Source organism: Rhea americana, unplaced genomic scaffold, assembly GCF_003343005.1.
Source record: "Rhea americana isolate MKP2758 unplaced genomic scaffold, rheAme1 scaffold_149, whole genome shotgun sequence".
Classification (NCBI taxonomy): domain Eukaryota; kingdom Metazoa; phylum Chordata; class Aves; order Rheiformes; family Rheidae; genus Rhea; species Rhea americana.
Window position 1 is genome coordinate 2,085,657 of NW_028185583.1, and position 18,311 is coordinate 2,103,967.

The following is an 18,311-nucleotide window of genomic DNA, read 5'->3' on the forward strand; positions in this document are numbered from 1 at the left end:
GGCGGCGGCGGCGGCAGCGCTGCGCGGTGCCGGGGTGTAAGATGGAGGGCCTGACGCTGAGCGAGGCGGAGCAGCGCTACTACTGCGAGCTCTTCTCCTACTGCGACACCGAGAGCACCAAGAAGGTGGCGTCGAACGGGCGGGTCCTGGAGCTCTTCCGCGCCGCGCAGCTGCCCAACGACGTGGTCATGCAGGTAGCTGCCGCGGCCCTTCCTGGGCACCGCCTCGCCGTTACAGCCCGCGGGGCTGCCGCCCGGCCGTGCGCTCGGCTCGGCCCTGGCCGCCTCCTTCCCCGGCTGGGAGCCTGTTGGTGGGGGTCGTCCCGCTGGAGAGAGCGAGCCAGGGCGGGGAGGCCAGACCCGGCCCGCTGGGCGAGTGGGGGGCTTTTGTCCGGYCAAAGCGAGCCTGCGGCCGGCCAGCTGAGCCCAAGCCGGAGGGCAGGGCTGAGCCTTTCGGGCAGAGAGGGAAGGGGGATTCRCGGGGGGCTCTGCAGAGCTTAAATATTTGTGGGGCGTCCAGCTGCGAGCATGGGAAAGGTCTGCTGATAAACTGCAGTGGCCATGTGCAGCAACTGGTAGGAAAGTGTCTTGTTTGTTCCATGTTGGTAAAGGCCGTCCGAAGCAGAAGACCTCTAAAGTGCTTTTGGGATGTGAGGAAGATTTGAACTACGATTTGTTGATGAAGTACAGAAGAAAACCGGGGTTTGTATTTTTGAGTACAGTTGAAGCTGATCCAATTTGCTTATGTCATGCGGTCCTTTTTGGGCATCTGTTCTCAGCTGGTATTAACTTACCTGTGGTCATCAAAACATTTTCTAACAATGAAAAATGCCTTATTAAGATTGAGTTAGGCCCATACTTGCAATATGTATATGAAGAGTTTTAGCACTACTTTTCTTGGCCAGATAACACACAGAAGCTGTAATTGTCTTACAGAATTACCAATGCAGAAAAAAGAAAGTCTACTCTGATGTGTCTCGTGTAATTATTTAAGGAAATTACGAGGAGCCATACTTAATCAACAGCTATTTGTAATAATTGCTGCTTTTGCAGTTCCCCCTGTCAGTTTTCATGCCTTAAAGTTTACGTCGTGTTTTGAATTCTTCTGAAAAACGCTTTAGGTAAAACTGCATCTGAAAAGCTGTTCTGTACGTTATGCAGTTTTATGTTCTTCCTAGATAAGCCGCCGTTTTAATAAAGCATTAACTAGAACTACAGTACACGTATTTCAGCTTTCTGCAGTTTACCAGACTTCAGGAGAATACTTAGGCTTAACAATGGTTGTTGATAATGTCTTCTGGGCCCATAAAAACAAATGGATTAAAGGAGTTTAAGATGTCCTGAGTCATGTATTCCAGCTCAGTAGAAGAGGATGACAGTTGTCAGTGATTGRTGTTTTTCCTTTCTTAAAGAAAGGCTAAAAGAAATTGTTACTAGTAAAGCTAATCTTTTATGTGATGACTTGCTAGACTGTGCTTAATGTTAAGAGAGTATTCTTGTTCAGTATTATGAATGAAGTTCCTCAAGGCTGCCCACTGTTTCTTTTTGTGTATGGCCAGTCCATTTCAGAAGACTCATCTTGGAAAGTGAGTGTTTCTGTTTGGTGTGTGTCTTTTTCATTAAACCTTTGGGGATCACTGTGTAGGTAAAATAGGCTAGTGCTAGAGATTTTATTCTACGCAGCAGTTTAGTGCAAGAGTAAAAAGACTTGATGTTTTGGATACAAGTGGCCACAGACTGTATTCCTATCAGTTACAGAGAAGGTAAAATATTTTCTTGCAAAGTAGAGCAAATCTGAAGGAAAGAAAAAGTACTGAGACATCATTTCATGGGTTCTAAATTGTTAACTTAAGAAGCAGACCTGGCTAATCACTGTAGTGATCTCAAGGAAAACCTTGCAGTTAAAGCAGCAAACAAGATGTTAGATTGCATGAGGAATGAGACTGTAAATAATACAAAGAAAGTCAAGATGCCCTTAGCAGTCTGACCCAATGCCGTGTGCAATCAATATTGGTCACCTGTGAAGTACCTGATATTTGTGAGGGAGAGGACCAGTTGCCCAGTTCTTCCTTTTTCTTCCACCATAACTACCCTTCTTGTGTTCTCTTATCTGCTCCTCTGGAGTTCCTTGTCTTTATAAGAGAAAGGAACTTGATTCCATTACCTAATTCTTAYATTTTCCTGAAATACAAGTGTACTACTAGTCCTGTGAATGCTGAGTACTTTTGTAGATGTTTAGATTAACTTGGTGCAAAACTGCTGCTATTCAAACTCCCAAGGACTGTGTAGTTTTGAGGAGCTATCTGTAAGCTTTTCTCATCAGCAACACAGGTCTGTAGATACCTTTGAATAATTCAGAATTGATGCTACTGAAAATGCATGACTTGATTGCACTTCTGGGCACATAAATTGTTTGGTTTGCAAACCTGTTGTTTTGGGACTGGATATGTCTACAGCCTTTTCTGCAAGTAGTTATGTTTGTGCGAGATATCCGTCCTGCGAGAGAAAATTTAGTACATGTGGCTAATTTTCTTAATCGTTCTCATTTCTTCCTCTAAGGAACACTATCAACATTAAGTATGAATAAATGAACATACARACTGAAACATTGCTGTACACAAATCCTATGTGGACAAAGCAGTAAAAACCTGTAAATGAAAAGCTAAATAGCCACATAGTATACATCCACAAAAGGATGCCTTTATTGCCACAGCAATAATGCCACAAACTGTTACAACCTTAACTCCACATATAAGGATGCCAGCCTTTCATTAACCCATGTTTCTGCCTATTTGTGCACATTCTTGAAATCAGCATTGAGGTAAAAGATTTGCATAGAATAATGAATGAAAGTATGTATGTTGGGRTAACAAGTCCAGCTGCTTCACAACAGCTGTGAATTTTTTAATTGCTCTCAGGGTGCAGTTTCATGTTGCAGCTAAACCAATTAATGGTGAGCTATTACAGAAGGAGGCAGTTCAATCTTCCCCCAGCCATGTGGTCCTGCTGCTGCTTTCCCTTGCAGAAGCACCAGTACTGTCTGATACTGGTGTGCGCTGGTTCCAGGGGCTACACAGACAAAGTGAATCATAGTCTCTTTTTTTTGTTGTTCTTTTTTTTAACTCTGTATCAGATAATTGTGGTTTTGAATGCGTATCAGTGCTGTCATAAACAAGGAGGCAAGAAAACTGCTCACTGATGCTGCAGAAGAGGAGACCTATCCTCTTTATTAGCAGTTAGATCTATCAGTTGTGACCTAGCATGGATTTTGTATAGCTTAAACCACTCGAAGTTGGAGCTGCCGTGTTTTCATAGCTTCTCTTGCACTAGCACTGGCATGCATTTGAACAGACAGTGAGATGGTTCAGGGGGCTTGTGCAGCTAAAAGTTAGGRATTTTTTTGTCAAGTTATTTTTCAGCTGGCTTGGCTCTCCGAGCTCATGGCTCAGTTGCATGTGCATTAGTGTTGGCACAAGAGGAGGGAGGCAGGTCTGGGAAGCAGGAATGGTGGGGACATGATGGGATTGCAGCAGCCCTGTTCTATGTGGCTGAGGTAGAAGTGCCATCATTTTGCATTGTTATCTGTCAGAAGAAAAAAAAAATCTGGTTGGTCTAGGAACATGTTAGTACAGGAGTAATCCTCTTCCAGACATTATAGAGATCCARGACAGCAGTAATTGTTCTCTGGAGAGGATACCAGTTTCTTCTGTGCAAAATTAAGGGATTGAATATACTGACTTTGTGATACTTTTTTTAGCCTAACCACAGACACTAAGATGCTCTGTACATGCTTATGCTTACATGGATATTATTGAAACTGCAAATATTAGATTTCCATTTTCTCAATTTAAAGTTAAACCAGAAGAATTTTGGCTGCCAAAAATATGTGGAGACTCATTGTATACTGTAGAAGGATTGTGTGAATTTCCTTTCTCTATTTGTAACTTGAGTGAATTGACAACTGTTCATGCATCAACTTTCTTCTTTTTTGTTGCAACCCAATATGGAATGGTGAAAGGGAAGATTTCCTAGTGAGAACTGGTGCCTAATTTCCTTTTGTTTTAGAAAAATAAGACTGTGATCTAAAGTATCTGTAAAGCTAGTTTCAATTACTGTTAATAAAATGATTACATATACATTTCTGAATAAAAGAGCATTGAGCTAAAAAAAAGGCTAGGAATCCAGAACTGTTGATAAAGTAATACATAAAGCACTAGTGAGCTAAAATCTGTAGTTTCTGTTAGCCAGTAATACAACACAATAGGTGTGATGCTGAGGACCTCACATTTGTACTCTGTATGCATTTCAGAAAATTTTCTTTGAACTAGTTCTAGCCTAGTCCTGTAGACTGGGTAGTAGAATGAATTCTTTAGAGTGCACTCCTGAAGTGCATCTTCTAGTTTAGCTTCATACAAAAGAAATCTATTTTTGTGCTCTGAGATAGTTCCGTGATATGAACCAGAGCAGACTTGCTTCAAAAGCACATTTCTGATATGAAGTAAAATACTGCTGTAAGCATGTTCTTAAAGTCAGTTTAATGCCTCTATTCTGATGCTGAAATCTATTCTGAAACTGTAAAAGCTACAGTTAGCCAWAAAAAGTATTGTGAAATTCATTATTTATGCTTGTGATTAGTAATAATAGTTGTCCCATTTTCAAGTATAATGTTCTGAAATGAAAATATTTGCATCAGACTTTAATGTGATTTAATCACAGAAAATTTTATGAACTTGCATTGCTTTCTTTATGAATCTGGGAGTCTTCACAAGAGAAGGATAAAATCAATTGTGCGTATGATACTCATCTGAAATTAATGTGTCAAAGCATCTTGCTTTACAATATAATATTACTGTAAAACAATAAATAAGTAAGTATTTGCATATACTTGCTCTAAAGCTAAGGAATTGTCATCTTTGGTGATAGCATTGTGCACCAGTTAACCTGACTTCTCATTGAGTATTAGAAAGTGTCTGACATGACACATGAATTGTACAATTATGCCAGATTTCTCCAGTTACAAATACGCTTGCATTCACCCACTAAAAATGTAATGTAAAAGCTATTTTAGTCTTTATTTTGGTAGCAAGATGCAAGTCTTTTTTTTTTTTTGTTTCCAAAGGTCTTTATGCTCAGATCAGTTTAGATTGTTCTTGTCATGGATATAAGAAATTACTGATACTAGTTGCCTACTTCAACCTTCTGTGAGAAGTTGCTGCCTTCACTGCAAGAATTTTTTTTTTTTAAGTGTACATATGCGATGCAGGTTGTTCGTTGTATAGTCCAGACTCATACTGTAAATCTTCATTCATCAGCTATGATTTCTGGACTGTGCAGAAAAATGGCCAAGATTCAAGCTTGTGTTCCCTTCTGTTGTTCTTGGGTTGACAGTTTTGGCAGACATAGGGAGCAGAGAACAGGGAATGGTAACTTCCTGAGCTGCCAGAGCTCATCTCTCAGCCTGTAGCATTCTTTGTGTAATGCTTTTCAGTGCTGTAGTTTAAGTGATAGCCTTCCAAATATCTGTATTACTCATTGAATGTAAAAGAATGTTGCTTGTGATTTCTCTTAGTTATCAGATTTTTTTTAAACAATCATTGTTTTGTCTTTTTGCTGGTGGTAGCTGTGATAGATTACACTTAATCTGAATTCAATAGATACTTGAATTATAAACCATAAGGAGAACATGGCAAAACAAAATAATAGGTTCTCAATTTAAAATGTTGATTTCTTTTTTKAGAGACTGGATATACAGAGAAAAGGGGCTAAGAAAATAAACATTTCTTCATTTTATTGATGCAGTTAATGTTTCAGTTTTTCCTACAGAAAGACTACCTGCTTATCAAATCACTAGAATTCACTAAATGCCAACTGCAAATAGAAGCTGAGCTGAGAAGCATGCTTAAGATTACCTGTGTGGTGGGGACATGCAGAAAAGTCAACCTAGTTCTGATTAATATCTTTTTAGAGCTGTTGGAGGAAGAAGTTGGAATTGCTTTTGCACTACAAGTTCCATGCTTTCCTTTCAACTATTTGGATCTAGACTATTTTTAAAAATGTATAGCTTTTTAAAATATTTAAAACCCTTCCTTTCCTCCGCTCTCCAGAGGAAGCTATGTAAAAAGATTTCCTTTCCTAATGATGACCTTTATTTATATCTGCCCCCCCCCCTTTTTTTTTTAAGATCACTTCATTGTGTATCAAATCCTAGTTTGGACCAAAAACTCTCCTATGTTTGGAGTATATATTTTTTATTTTAAAGCTTACAGCTTTTCTGCATGCCATTTAAAAACAAAATTAATTTAGATTTCTTCTGAGGAATATTCATAACAGTTTATTATTAAGGTATTCTTCCAGTATGGAAATGTATAATTACATTTAGTATTTTAATTAGTTTGAGTAGTGTTGTTTCTCAACAGCATTTAGTCAGAGAATAATCACTTTTTTTTTTTTTTAAAGCAAAGGTGAGAAGTTAATGGCAAAACTTTAGTATTCAAGATAAGGCCTATTAGACTTGTATTTGCGTTTAGCTGATTTCTCAATATAATTGTTTTTGTGCCTTTGAAATTGACCCAGAATTCCTACCGTACAGTGTTTTATATGGTTAGTAATCCCTTCATAATTGCTGGTGCCAACACAGAGTACAACTATTTTCTAGTATCGTGTCTGAACTTGTTTGAAAACTTTTTTTTTTTTTTTTATGTACCATCAGAGGATTAATACCCATTATAACATGGCTGGATAGAATTGTAAAATCTTTTCAGAAATGCCAGAGTTCTTTGCATTAGATGCAGCTRCCATATAATCAAGTTAGTTGTACAGGATTATGTATTGTAAACTTGATTTTTTTCCCTATAAAAAAGGGAAATCATTTTTTATTAGTTGTTTTGAGCACTTCTCTAGCCATCTATGAAAAATTGCAAACATATCTTCATCTTTGTGTAATCATCAGTAAAAATTCCTGCAGATGCTGTGGAATTGCAGGATTTTGCTGCCATACTTAACTCCAGTTATACTTACTAGTTTTCGAAGCATTAGTCCTTACAGACAGATTTCATACCTATCAAAAAGRTCATAAATCTGTAGAAATTTGCATATATGTTATTTAATATATATTATAAAATATTATAAAATATATATTATTTAAGTTAGGCCTTTCTTGTAGAAATCCTAGACTTTAAAGAGTTCTTTTACTCTTTGCTTAGGTGAATTTGAAGTTGTGAGTATGGAAAAATATGTGTGCGTATGTGTTCTAACAGTGCTCCTCTTGCCTTGTAGAATCAAATTTATTATTTTTTTCTGAAAATTTTCTTCTCATAAGTGAGTATGGAGCTATCTCATAGCTCCATATAGCTGCTGTATTGACTATCAGATTTTCTTTTGACTAGAATTTTAGTAGTGATGACAGTTAGGAGGATATATTTCCCATTTGTTCTTTTTGCTTTACCATTTCTTTAGATCATAGGAATATTATTAAAGAGCAGTGTTTTTCTTTCAGTTGAGTAATAACTCAGTCCATTATTTGCATTTGTGGCTTACATGTTTTCTAACTGTGGCTGGCTTCTATAGACACTGTAGACTATTCCCTGCCACTAGCTATACAAAAAAGCTATTAAAACTTAAACTTATCTGTCTCTGTATAGGGATTGCATTTTTGCATTTTGTTAAGTAAAAGGACTTGGAAAAGATCTTAATTTCTGGAAGGATTAACTTCCGAAGTCTAAAGTGCTCCTGAATTACATTAACAGAACAATTAGTAGACCAGTTTCAAGTAACAACCTTTTCAACTTCAGTAATTCCAAAAAAAAAAAAAAAAAAGTAACCAAGACTGAACTATAAAARATTTAGTATTGGATAATAAATTGCTCCTTCTTCAGAATTAGTCGTGAATTTGGTAGAAACCTGTTCTTACCACAATAGTTTATACAACTTGGATTTTTTTTTTCTGAATTGAAATGTCTTAAATCATTTAAGACCAGTGCTAGTAGCTCTAGTCCAAGTTTTTCTTAAATATAGCCRTGTAAATATGCAATTTTAAAAGTTTAAACAAAACTTAATCTAAGTTCTTATAGACATATTGTTAAGACTTGTAGCTCTTACTGGGAAAAAGAAAGTGGTGCAAAGCTAAGTCACTGATTGACACTACCTGGTCAGATTGACACTCAGAGGAAACTAAATAGAAGTAGGAGAGCAGCATAAAATAACAGAGATAGTAACTTCAGATAAAGTTGTATGGAAGTGCTCAGGAATACCAACGTCTGATCTGAGAAGTCATATTTGGTTAGGCTGCAGCATGACCACTGTGGATGGGATAAGAGAAAGCCTTAATCTACGTTGTATGTTAGCAAAAACAAACAGATGCTTGTGCTCGTTCTTTAAGGCATTTTGTCTTATGTGTGTTCTGCCATGGTGATGAAAGAAGACTTTTAATGAAAATACTAAAATCCAAAAAGTAAGGAAATGATAATTAGGAGGATATATCAATTACCTGCTTAGAATATCAATTTTCTTCAGTCTCCAGTGGAGTGTTACAATTGCATAGAATGGCTGAAAGAAGTTGAAATGTCAATATACATGTTCCTTCTGTTCAGTGTTCAGCATGTAAGAAATTTTGCAGGAAAAATATTCAATTTAATATTACAGGGCAGGAATATTCATAGTTAGGACATCCATATGGCCTCTCATGAAGCAGCTTGCTTGACTCATTACTGGATTAATAATTTGAAATACTAAATATATTATTGTAAAATTCCTCTTTGGTGCCCATAGAAGATAGATGTTTTCTAATTAGTTATGTGGATACTTTGGCTGCTACTTTCTGTTCCATAACAAATGATCACAGAGTGTCACAGAATCATTCCTGGGAGTCTCAAATTGGCACAGACTGGCTCAGGCATTGAGAGTTGGTGCTAAAATGTGTTTCCTCCTTATTGCTTGACCTCATCATGGTTGAGCATGGCCGCTCCCAGTGGCAGCACTAGGAGAAAGGAGATAGCCTTGTTTGGAGGGGAATTTTTAGCAGCATGATACATGGGTACATCTTCCCTTCAGCTCTATCAGAGCGACTTTCAAGTTAGAATGAGTACACAATAGCATCCTTACAGTACTTAAAATACTTTGCAGAATTTTTGGATGTTAATGTTTATGCCTGTTTTCTAGCTTCATGTTTTCAGATGGTTTTGATGATGAGTCTTGCAGCTTTTTACTTAAAGAATTTGCGCTGTCTTCTGTATCTTAACTCCAGTCAGATGATCATCTTTACATAAATGGGGCACATAATCAGTTTGTCTTCCTGCTCTTCACATGAGAGGTTGTGGATGATCTTTTTTTTTCTAAGCCAGGAAAGACCCTATGCTGACACGAACAGTGAATATCTTAAGAATTGTCTTAAGTGGATGGTTGGTTCCTTGTGCTTCCTCACATATGCTGAAGAAGGCAAAGTCTATCTCAGCTTACTACATGTTCATGTGGCTTATCCATGGTATTGTTTTTTCCAGCAGTGAAATGTTGGAATCCTGCCCAGTTGGTTTAGTAGGCATCTGCTTTGTGTTGGTCCTCTGCAAAATGAGGTGGCTGCCCCTGCCAGGCACTAGGAGAGAAATAACATGTATGTTCACCTTTCTTATTACTGCGTTGCAAATACCTAGAAATAYGTGTCTTTAGTTTGAGAGGTGGAAAGGTGTCATGTATAAAAGGTTTCGATCAGCATTGCTCCAGTTCTTGTGCTGTTCKTCATACGTGAATTTAGATTCCTACCATTATCCCTCCCTAGTGATTGTAAGGAGGGTTTCTTTGAGTGAGGGCTAAAATACCTTTTGTAGGATTTTAAGTACTATTAAGATGACATCCTATTCAGTTGCCTCAGCTGTGCCACTTCTGCCACTTTCGAATGCAAATCACAGGACTTTCTTGAGGCTGTAGCTTTACAAGAAGTTTAGAGCCAATTGAACAAAGCATTTCCACCAACCATGTGCTCACATTCATGTCTTGTAGCTACTGAGTTGCTCATTGGTTGTACAGTAAACTGATTCAGTTGAATAAAGCTGCAGATAACTAAGCAAGCAGAAAGGTGAATAGGGATTTGCTGGTTTACTGAGTGGAGTGTTCAGATAAGTGAGCAGCAGTTAGTGCTCAGGAACACTTATCTTATAACATGGATGATTCCCTAAAGCAGATAAAGACTCACTGCGATTAGTTCTTGTTAGCTGTAGGAAGGTATCTACTGGTTGACATACTTCAAGTGGATCATGTTTCTAGCATAGTGCACTCACCTCCCCATTGTAATCTTCCGATTCTTGAAGCTAGGCTTTGTATTTTTAGTAGGGCTTCTAAATCACTAACTTCTGCATGTACCAAAATTAGTTTTCATAGCTCAACTTAAGAAGGTACCAAGATAAATAACTAAGATATATTTTAGATCCTTCATTTCTAAATCCATCTTTCTGACATAACTAGTCTAAAGCAGTCTCTTACCTATCTACAGTAGATGAAAATTTTGTTAATTAAATTTTTGAAATAGTACTGTTGGGTTTTAAAGCATTCATTTGTTGAAAGATGTGTATTGATTTTGTGCATCTATCACAAATCATAGTTTCTGTTAATATTAAAGCAGCGGACAAAAAGCACTGAAAAATTGAGTGAAAGCAGGACTGCAAACCTTCCAAGCKTCCTTCCAGAAGAACCTCACTCTGAGCACCCTTTCCTTGTTCAGGGGTTGGACACCCTTCTAAACCAAATTCCAAAGTATGGGGACAGAATCATTCCTCTGAGCCTTAAAAATGTTGGGTCATTCTTTGACCAGCTAATTAACTTCTGTTCTTTTACTTCTGGTGTAATGAATTCTGAAATTACATTTGATTGAAACATGTATAGTTGAACCTGAAATGATCGATGGCATGGGAAAGGTTAGCTCTAAGTATTTATGTAGTATTAATTGTCAAAGATGATCTGTAGGTTTTTTTCTATTGATATTTTAGTAGTCTACTTCCACTGTGCATTCTCATTAGCATTCTCATTAATGAATGGCTACATATTGGATACAATAATAACATTATTGATATGCTTTTCATTTTAAATTGTGAATCAAAATCAATTTGTAGTCAGTTAAATTTTTAATATACAACCTAAAACTATAGACTAGTCTTCCAAATTTTTTAGCATTTTTATTTGAAGAAGGCTCTTAGCTTGTTTTTGAGTGTATTGCTTGCTTTTCATTAAGAAGTTACTGTTAATATGCATAGCAAAAATGGAAAATCGTGATAAACGTTGAACAGCACCTATAYTCATTTAATCTAGTTTAAGTCAATTTAAGTCTTTGTCAGATATTGTAAAACTGAGGGGTACACTTATCTTTGCAACCCTGGGGCATGTTTTATATCATTCCTGATAATCATTCTGTTTAAGCATTAAAWTTTTTTTTACCAATCAAACACTGGAACAGGATGCCCAGACAGATTGTAGAGTTTCCATTCTTAGGAATATTTAAAACCCGACTGCATATGGTCCTGAGGAACCTGCTCCAGCTTATCCTGCATTGAGCAGGGAAGCTGGACTAGATKGTCTCTGGAGGTCCCTTCCATGCTTTTCTATGATTCTGTGTAGGGTTTCTTTGTGTTTATAACTTAAAAAACAAACAGACAAAACCTCACACCAGCAATACGAGCTAAAGATTCATGCCAAGTCACAGTAGGACTTCTAAAACACCTCAAAYTAAGATTGTTTTTATAAACAGGATCAAAACTTTTATTTTAAATTCYGGTTCAGCTTCTTTCTCCCTTAATATCCTGAATATGTGTGTGTGTGTATATATTTATATGTATCTTTGTATATGTGTGTGTATATATATAAATCTTTTTTTAGTGGAGAGCAGACTTGTGTTAATATCTTAGTTCAGATGCAGTGACACAAAAGGYTCTCCAGTGTGCTTATTCACTCTTCCCTACTACATGTGTTCCCACTGCCAGCCTTCAAAAGTTGCCTCACAGTCTTGCCTCTTATCTTCCTCTTTTATGGAAAAATTAGTGCTTTAATGACTTCCTACAAGCATACGAATGAAAAATCTTTATCATGTGTGTGGCACTTGTGCCTGTATRTTGCTTCCTTTATTATTTTACCACTGGAGGAGTCTCTGCATACTGTTGTTTGTTTGCATGCAAAGTGCTCACAGGTCATAGGCTCGATCTACCTTGTGGAAGAATCTGTAGGGGAGTGTGGTATTTTGGTAGCCTTTCCAAGAGAGGTTTAACTTAATGGAAAAAATGTCATTTGTTCTGCTTCATCTAGAGTCTTAAGGCTCTTAGGTCTTTCAGATCTTTGGTTCATAAACTCTTCTTAGTTCAAGAACCTCTCATCTGAAATCTGCAAGAATTTTAGAAGGTGCGTTTCATTGTCAAAATACCACTTCCTGTGTGTCTGCTCTGCATCAAGTCCTAATACTGTTGATGCTGCTGTTTCTTCTTTGCAGTATGGTGACTTTAGTGTGTGATTTCGTATTCTATGGTTTTTGCACTCCTCTTTGCATCAATCACAAGCGGTTCTGGAGTTGTCATCTCTTACTCACTTAATTGCAGTAGTGTGACCTGAAGATGTTCACAGCTAAGGAAATGCAAATAGCTATGGAGGATTGTCTCTTGAAGATAGCACTACATTCCTTAACAAGTTTAAAGAAATTCATTATCCTCTCTAATCCTAGGAAGATGAAGGTTGTAAGCATAAAACAAATCTCAGAGAAGCAATCGCAATATTTTATTCTGTCTGTATAACTTATTGCCTGTTGAACGTTTAAATCCTCTTTCAAGGAGATTATAGATAGGCTGTCTGGGTATGTTCAAACATGCTGTCAGTCCACAGAGGAGCTCCACTAGATCTTTGCATTTAATGATTTTACTCACCATTCAGTTGTCTTTCTGATAGTATTATATGCTGCTTTTGAAATAGAGAATTCATTTAACTATGGGTAGATTTGACAGCTACTTGTTCAATAGCATAAGGGCATTCTATGTGATTAGTTGTTTTTCTATATCCATAGCTTTTTCCTTTTCTTGATACTTAAATGTGGTGTTTTTCAACATTTTTCTTTCCTTTGAATCTGTTTTTCATTCTTTTATCRTACTTATCTGCCATAATAGCTTAGTTATTAATTCAGTATTTAACAAGCTACTTATTAGCTCTGAAAAAGACAATTTTTAACTCTGCACTGGCTTTGAAATTGCCCAAGGCCGTTATTGTCTGGTGATTACATACGTTCCAAATACCAGTATCACTGCTTCCTGTCATAAAGAGTTTTTCCAGAGTCTGCTCAGTTATTCATCTGTCAATGTTAGACCACTGGATCTACAAGCTTTTCCTGTTTTATGTGTAGTCAAGTACATGGATATTCATCAGTCTTCCAGGAAACAGTGCTTTTAAAAAAAAAGGCATTGCTCTTGCCATTGTCCTGATTTTGACTGTTAGCTGACTGTTGTTGAATCTTCAGTGCTTTAATTATGGCACTTATGAGTCATTACTTTCAACTTTGGTTTGGGTGTGGGCAATTTATTTTAGATGTTGATGCCTTGAAGTTTATCCTTTGAATTGTCGCCTGTCAATTTAGGCTATGACTTGTTTTCTTGTGGCATGGTCTTTGCGGTCCAACTAGTTGTAGAGCTTTTGAACTATTTCCTTTTAATTAATGAACTTAAGAAACATGCCCTGCTATCTTCTGTTCTAGATATTACGCTGCAGAGATAGTATAGCAGGGAAAGCTAATTAACGCAGGTTCTGTAGGACAACGTCGGAAGTGTAATGCAGATATAACCAAGTGATTTAATGAAGCTAGCTTCTGTTCAGCAGGATTTGATTGCTGTGCACAGTCCTAGGCCTGCTGGTCTTCTGGGGGCTCCTTTGGAAGTAAGTATTTGTCAGCATCCCACTCCTTCTTGTACTAGGTTTCACAACAGCCTGCTTGTTTTGATCAGGTCCTGGAATTACAGGATATAGTAAGGAAGCACTCAAGCAGCCTTTTTTGAGCCATGTGAAGCTCAACTGTAATTAATGAACCCATCAATTTGTCTGATTGTGCATAGTTACTAAAGTGTCTTTCCTGCCTTAATAGCACTGAGGCTGACTTCTCATGGACTTCGTGGCTTAGATACTGCTATGTGAAAGTGCAGTTGACTTTTTTTTTTTTTTTTTTTTTTTTTTTGGAACCTGCCTGAAAGCAGTAACTGTGAGCTTCTCTGCTCTTCAGAACTGTCTCTCAAGAGAGCTGGGAAATCACAGCTTTTCATAAACACAGTAATAGGAAAATGAGAAGACATACCAAAAGACTAGCTTTGCTAAACAGGGAAGTTATAACTGATCTCTTTGGGGGTGGGGAGAGAAATTAGTGCCAGTGAATGCAGATGAGGTTAAGATTTTCAGTGCCTTCTTTACATTGATCTTCACAGATGAGGTCTGCTTGGCCTTTGTGCTGGGAAACAGGGTTGAAGGAGGAGAAGAAACAGCAGCAGTGCAAGAAGATTGTCATGGATCTCCTGAGAAAATGAGATCTGCAAAAGTATATGGGACCAGATGTACCTGAGGGTGCTAAATGAGCTGGCTAGTGTCATTGTGAGGCTGCTCTTTCTTATCTTTAACTGGTTGTGGAGATCAGGGCTGGTCCTCAGTGACTGGAGAAAGGCATGTTACAGCAATTTTTAGAAAGGGCAAGAAGGATGATTCAGGGAACTGTAGGCTGGTGAGTCTCTTTCTGGTYTTGGAAAATCCTGGAGCAAGTCTACTTAGAAGCCATTTCTGGGCAAAAAAAAAGTAATGATTAAGATTAGCAAGCATGGGTTTACCAAAGATGCTTATCAATCGGATTGCCTTCTGTGATGGAATGACTAGACCTGTAGTTGAGGGGGAAAGAACAATAGATGTTATCTACCTTGACTTCAGGCAAGACTTTCAGCATAGTGTCCCACAGCAGTCTGTGGAATAACCTTTGGGATGTTATAGTCTAGATGAAACTGCTAAAGAGCTGTCTAGATCATTGAACTCGGAGCCTGATTTTGGACCCCTCCTTTTTAATGTCATCTTGGTGGCTTGGAAGAAGTGGGAATGCACCCTCATCAAGTTTGCAGGCACCCAAAGTAGTGGGTGCAGCTGATACGTTTGAGTACACGATTGCCATTCAAAGGGACCTAGGCAGGCTGGAAGAATGGGTCCACAGGAGTCTAATGAAATTCTAAAAAGAAAAGTACAAAGTCTTGCACCTGGAAGGGACTAACTACCTGGAACAGCATAGGCTAGGGGCTGACTGACTGGGTAGCAGCAGAAAAGGGCATGGTGGTCTTGGTTGACAGTTGCTGAATAATATGAGTCGACAGCATGCTTTGTCAGTGATGGAAGCTAATGTTTTGGCTATGTTCAAAAGAGCATCACCAGTAGATCAAGGGAAGTGATTTGTTCCCTTTTACCTGGCACTTGTTAGATCATATTTGGAATACTGCATCCAGTTTTGGGCTCCCCAGTGTGCAAAGGTTGTTGATAAACTGGAGCAGTGCCAAGAGAAGGCCATCACAATGATCAGGAGCTGTAGCACGTGGCCTTTGAAGAGAGACTGGGAACTGGGCTCATTTAGCCCAAGACTTTGTGGTAGTACTGAGGAGAACCTAATAGCAGTCTTCCAGAACCAAACAGGAGGTGGTTATTGAGAAGACAGAGTCAGGCTCTTTAGCAAGCTGCACAGTAGGGAAAAAGACAACTGTATGGTAGAAACTGATACTATAATCCAGGAAAGATTGGTAGAAACTCAAAGTATGTATTCATATAGAAAAATTACATATTTTGTAAGAGCAATAATTGCAGTACCAGACTGGTAACTAAACTGCCTTTAGACAGATGTGTTACTGCAAAGTGATGCTAACAGAAGCAGGCAGATCCCCTGCTTTAACAAAATCAGAGGAGTTGAAGAACTTTGCTAACGTTGTTATAGGCTCGTCAAGTTTGGAAGGGACCTTGGGAGGTCATATACTGCAGCCTTCTGATCCAAACAGGACCAGCACTTAATTTAGTCCAGGTTGCTCAGGGCTTTAATCAGATAGGTTTTAAAAACCTCCAAGGACATAAATTCTGTTGCCTCTCTGGGCAGCTTATTCCAATGCATAATCATCCTCATAGTGACAACCTCTCTCTCCCAATAAGTAGTTGAAACCTTCCCTTTTAAAATACATAACCATGGTCTCTTTAGCTCTGTTGGATAGAGCATGGTGCTGATAATGCCGAGATCATGAGTTCAATCCCTGTATGGGCCACTTGTTTGAGGGCTGGACTAGATGATCTCCAGAGGTCCCTTTCAACCTTACCAATTCTATGACTCTTTTTTCCCTACTGTACAGCTTGGTARAGAGCCTGACTGTCTTCTCAATAACCACCACCTCTTTGGTTCTGGAAGGCTGCCATTAGGTCGTTTTCTCATCCCCTAAGTCTTCTCTTAGTCAGGCTAAGTGAGCCGGTTGGTTTATCAAAATAAAACCAACCATGTAAAAATCTGAATAAAGCTACATACACAGATTTTAGCCTTGTTTACAACAGTAGTATGCATAAGACTTTTCAGAATAGACTTTGTATTACTGGGATTTTTGAAGCAATGTTTGATCTTATTTTGAGTCAAATTCGGTGTACAGCACCTAAAGTGGTGTTTCACAGTACTCATGGTAAACCTCAGAAGAAATCATGAGGAAGAACAATATGGAAAGAAAGCTTGTAAAGCTCATAGTATTGGCAAGCTCATATACATTCTTATTCTTYCAGACTTTTTACTCTTGATGAATCTCCTCTGATTTTTAGGAAATGACAAAATGTGTATAAACCTACTTAAAGTATAGAGAAGATATATGAATTTCAGTTCTCTGCTACTGTTTGCAAGCAAGGGAGAGCACATTGAGTAGAATTTTAGTTTTTTAATTGACTTGGTTTTGCAGTACAAAGAAGTGTCTAAAGTACTTTTAAACATCAGCTGTATTGTATATGTGTAAGATATTGAAAATATGCAGCTTGATTTTTTAAAAAATAAAGTTCATCTTTTGTGCTGTGCTGTTTTGTACATAAGAACACAAGGAAAAAACAATAGTGGAGTAAGTTGCTGACAAGAGTGTTTTATTGCTGACTTAGGCCATTGAGATCAGCAGTATCCAGCCTCTGGCCCCTAGAATGATTAAAAACTTCTGAATTCAGTTTGAAAATAATTAGAATGATTGTGTTGCCACAGCAAAATAATAGAGAAGCTAGGACTGTTCTGAGCAACTGCTAATCCCCTCCCCACTTTAACCGCAGTGGCTCTGTCCTGTTTTACGGTTTTCCCACCCCCAAATCATTGCGTCTTAGAAAAAGCAGGGTGAAGATTTCAGTAGATTTTTCTTAAGATTCATAATAAAAAGTATTCTCTTTTCAGTTATATAGAATACTAGGAAAGAAAAGGGAATAATCTGATTCCCTGTGAACATCACTCTTCTCAGTGACATTTCTTAAATGAACATGAGCATCTGTGAGAACTTGAAGTTCTGTATTCTCAGTCAGTCCTGAAATGCATGCATATGTATGGATACTTGTGTATGCTCTGAATGAATGCTTTATAGCTTTGTTTTACAAATTGGAAGTTATGGGCTACAGCAAGCCTGTGTCAGAGTAAGCTGCCAGGTACTGCTTGCAGTTGTTCAGGATTTTCACTTTTTATAAATTCTAACCTCTCCATTGAAATTTCTTCTGGGAGATATTTGGAGGCAGGAGCATTTCTCTAACTTGCTCAGTAACATACTGTACAAATTTGGCTGAAAATCACTGAAAAAATTTTGTCTTTGTTTTTTGGAGTACATCTGACATAACCAATAAAATGCTAACAGTGTTAAATACTCTTAAAAGTGTCCTTCATTTTCTATAGCTGTAACTGGAGACACAAAGACATTACAGCTGCTAATTGACCAGTTCATAGAGACCTAGGATGTTTATTAGGTGGTTTCTTGTAAAAGAGTTGGAAAATGGGAACATAATCCCAGCAGCTAGTCTGTTTTGTTCCATCTCACATCATATCTCTGTAGAACCTCTAAAGTCTAGGCTTTAGAGCTAGGTGAAAGAAAAGGTGGATAATTAGGAAAGCCTTAAATTCTAGACTTGCTACTTTTGCAGATTATCATGAATTTCATACTCTTTGACCCTTGTCATTAATATTTAGAGATTGCATGTGAAGTTGTTATTGAAAAATTGCATAAAGAATGTGGACATTTCATACAAGGCATGCTGATGTTAAATTTATTAAATTGGGCTAGTATTTTAACTTTATTTATAAAGCTAACTTTT

The 18,311-nt window shown here is 37.8% G+C and overlaps 1 protein-coding gene across 3 annotated transcripts in view; it reads left to right on the forward strand.

Moving 5' to 3' along the window:
• The first annotated feature begins 6 nt into the window (after positions 1–6).
• Positions 7–18,311, forward strand: part of REPS1 (RALBP1 associated Eps domain containing 1) — a 67,353-nt gene continuing 49,048 nt past the window's right edge. For all 3 annotated transcript variants that reach the window (XM_085299287.1, XM_085299288.1, XM_085299289.1), the window contains exon 1: positions 7–194. In XM_085299287.1, the coding sequence (XP_085155413.1) occupies positions 42–194 (153 nt within the window). In that variant the 5' untranslated portion in view covers positions 7–41. The remainder of the gene's footprint in view (positions 195–18,311) is intronic.